The 3458-nt window shown below is 42.3% G+C and overlaps 1 protein-coding gene across 1 annotated transcript; it reads right to left on the bottom strand.

Annotated features, from left to right (window-relative positions):
- Window positions 1-2113: 2113 nt before the first annotated feature.
- Window positions 2114-3073, bottom strand: LOC105995300 (olfactory receptor 5A2). Its single transcript, XM_013029007.1, has one exon. It carries the CDS (start codon window positions 3071-3073, stop codon window positions 2114-2116), a length of 960 nt encoding a protein of 319 aa, XP_012884461.1.
- Window positions 3074-3458: the final 385 nt, after the last annotated feature.

Genomic DNA, 3458 nt, shown 5'->3' with positions numbered 1-3458 from the left:
CAGAGTTACAATTATCAGTGTCTATACACAGTGATTTACAATAAATTTACTATTTTTATTTATTATATTTCTATTTTTCAATTAGGCATTGAGACTTTTCTAAAGACACAAGCGTGTGTGTGTGTGCGTGTGTGCGTGTGTCTGTGTCTCTGTGTGTGTGTGTGCGTGTGTCTGTGTCTCTGTGTGTGTGTGCGTGTGTCTGTGTCTCTGTGTGTGTGTGTCTGTGTCTGTGTGTGTGTGTGTGTCTGTGTCTGTGTGTGTGTGTGTGTCTGTGTCTGTGTGTGTGTGTGTCTGTGTCTCTGTGTGTGTGTGTGTGCAGCCAGTAGCAGGGTTTGAGCAAGGCTTGCTTGCTCACTTGGCAGGTGTTTTGCCACTTGAGCTGTGTCTCTAACCTAGCTTTTTACTGGTTATTATGGACTTGGAGTATCATGGAGTTTTAGTGTCTGGGATGTCTTCAAAACACATTCCAGCTCTCAGCCTTCTGAATAACTAGAATTTACAGGTACAAGCCACTGGTGCCTGGCTCAGGTACACACTATTTAATTACTTACTAGTTATTTATGGCTGCCTAAAAAAGACCATAGTCAAATACATTTATTTCTATTCTTTACTGCCAATTCAAAGATACATACCATGTTTCAAGAGAATGTCAAGAATCGTCACTGTCTTCAGCTCTTTGTCTAAGTTCTCATCTAGGATTTATCCAACTTGATAAAAATAATACTTCATACTAAATTGAAGTGAGCTGACCCCCTGGACAAAGTCACAGATGCTGACCAGTATCTTAAAAGCTGGAGTTTATTGGCTTAATCAGATGGGACTAACTCAATTCAGGAGCGAGCAGCCTCGACCTCAAATAGCTCAGGGTTTATAAAGGCAAAAAATGCATTCTTTTAGAGCAGATGCAAGCAAGCTGGTGTACAGAAGCAGAACTTAGCAGTTATTTTGCAAACACGTAAATCACAAACGTTCCTGAAACAATGAAAACCATAAATACCCCTGTAACAATTTCTTGACCTACAGCAACGGGCAGTTCCTGGTTTCGGGGCCAGGTGTTTGCTTTTTTGAAACTAGTCATTACAGTAGAAGGGAGCAGCCAGGGGCAAATGGGCCAGGTACACCACAAGGGGCAGCCAGGGTGTGAATAGACCTGGTCCTGTCCTCAGAACTAGTTGTTCCAGTTCAATCCTGCCTTGCAAGTTTGGCCCTATTCTTAAAAATCAATAATGTTGATCTGTTTCTAATTTCACATTTTATATTCTTTTGGGGGGAGGTCATCACAAAATGAAGGTGTTCTCTTTTGATGTCTAAGAACCCTTGAATATTGTTTAAAAGTTGGCACTGCTGGCCTGAGAGACAATTCTTTGGTTTTATTTAAATAACTGCAGGGACTAATTTTTTGCATAGTTAATTGAATTCCACAAGGTGGTTGTCCCATTTCATTGTTAATGCTCAATGCAGAATTCCTACGTTCATAGATCTAAAGAGCATTAGCACACCCCATTAGTAACAGTGGCTGGCTTATAGCCACGATTCTACAGCCTGGGAATATCTTCTCTCTGGTCCCCATTTCCTCCAAAGAAAATATTTGAGAATCTCAGAATAGGGAAAGGAATCATGTTTGAGAAAAGAGTTGCCTTCTTCAGGTTATTATGAGAAACAGTGTCAAAAGAATGACCACCTTCAATGCCCTACTAACATTTTTCAATAGTTTCCCTCCTACAGATGCAAACTCTATTTGGATGTTCTACGTTGTTTTTTGTTAAAATTGTGAAGTTTCCTATTAAACAGAGCATTTGAGATCTCAGTCCAGAGCTGGAGGCACACCTCAAGTGGTAGAGTGTTTGCCTAGCAAGAGTGAGACTCTGAGTTCAATCCCCAGTACCACAAAAAAGAAATAATAATAATATAATAAAAGAAAACTTCAGCCTATGCTATACTATTTATTCTAGAAGTGAGTAATGAACACACCATTTTCAATTGCCAATAGAGGAACTGGTTCACAGAAGAGAAGAAAAAGCTTAGTCCATACCAAAGTATCAGTAGATCAACTCATCTGAAACCACATGCATGTCTACACAACGCATTGCTTCCGTGAAGACACAGCTTGGATTCAGAAACATGAAAGTCCAGGAATGAACACGTGGTCCCTTTCCATAACTTTCCTTATGGCATTTTTAATCTCCTTATTCCTAAGACTGTAGATGACAGGATTCATCATAGGGATCACCACCGCATAGAAAATGGACACCACCTTGTCCCGGTTCAAGGAGTAGCTGGAACGAGGCCGCATGTACATGAAGAGACCAGAGCCATAGAAGAGGGTCACGGTGGTCAGATGAGAGGCACAGGTGCTGAAGGCCTTGGTCCTACCTTCAGCTGAGCTGATCTTCAGGACAGCAGCCACAATGTAGCCATACGAGATGAGGATGATAAGCACAGACACCACTCCATCGATACAACCCAGAATGAAGCACAACACCTGACTAGTGAAGGTGTCCGAACAGGACAAAGCCAAGATTGGAGGAAGATCGCAAAAGAAGTGGTTGATCACGTTGGGCCCACAGAAGTCATTCTGATAGATGGAGCAGGTTTCAACCAGAGAACTAAGGAATCCGCCCACATAGGCACCTGCCACCATCTTTAAACAAAGTGTGTGGGAAATGAGAGCAGTGTAAAGCAGCGGGTTGCAGATGGCAGCATACCGGTCGTAAGCCATGGCGGCCAAGAGAAAGCATTCAGTCAGCCCCATGCCACAGAACACGAAGTACTGCATGGCACAGCCAAGCAAGGAAATGGTTTTCTGCTCTGTGATGATGACAGAGAGCATCTTGGGGGTGGTGGAGGAGACATAGCAGATGTCTATGAAGGACAAGTTTCTGAGGAAGAAGTACATGGGAGTGTGAAGGTGGGGGTCCATCCTGATCAAAGCGATGAGGGTCAGGTTCCAAATTAGGGTTAGGAAGTAGATCCCCAGAAATAATGCAAATAGGAAAACCTTCATTTGGGGATTATCTGTAAAACCCAGCAAGATAAACTTGGTCACAGAAGTGTTGTTCCTTCCTACAGCCATAGACTTGCGTCCTGCATAAGAGAGACAGAGAGAGAGAGACAAAGAAAGACACAGAGAAAAAGGAGAGAGAGAGAGAGAAAGTAATCCTGTGGCCAGAGAGAGTGTGTATTTATTATTCCAACAAGGGAAACTTTTTTCCTGGAATATCCTATGGACAGTGAGCCTCCAGTTACAGTTCCAACTAATTTCTAGCAAAATCTCAGAACAAATCATCAGAAATAATCCATTGGAACTATTTAAAGTTGGTGTGTTCTATATACCTTGTTCACCAAAAGAGTTTCTGTGTACTAGAATAGAAAGTGGGAGCTGAATAATTGGGTTTTGGGTCTTTGACTCTTTTCCTCCATTGCCAGTGGTAGTGGAAAAGCTCCTTCGCCCTCCCAGA

Source organism: Dipodomys ordii, unplaced genomic scaffold, assembly GCF_000151885.1.
Source record: "Dipodomys ordii isolate 6190 unplaced genomic scaffold, Dord_2.0 Scaffold117, whole genome shotgun sequence".
NCBI lineage: Eukaryota > Metazoa > Chordata > Mammalia > Rodentia > Heteromyidae > Dipodomys > Dipodomys ordii.
Note: the sequence above shows the minus strand (reverse complement) of the source record. Positions and strands in the feature narration are given on the sequence as shown.

Excerpts from the sequence above, each read along its gene's own strand:
- LOC105995300 (XM_013029007.1), bottom strand. The coding sequence starts at position 3,073 with ATGGCTGTAGGAAGGAACAACACTTCTGTGACCAAGTTTATCTTGCTG.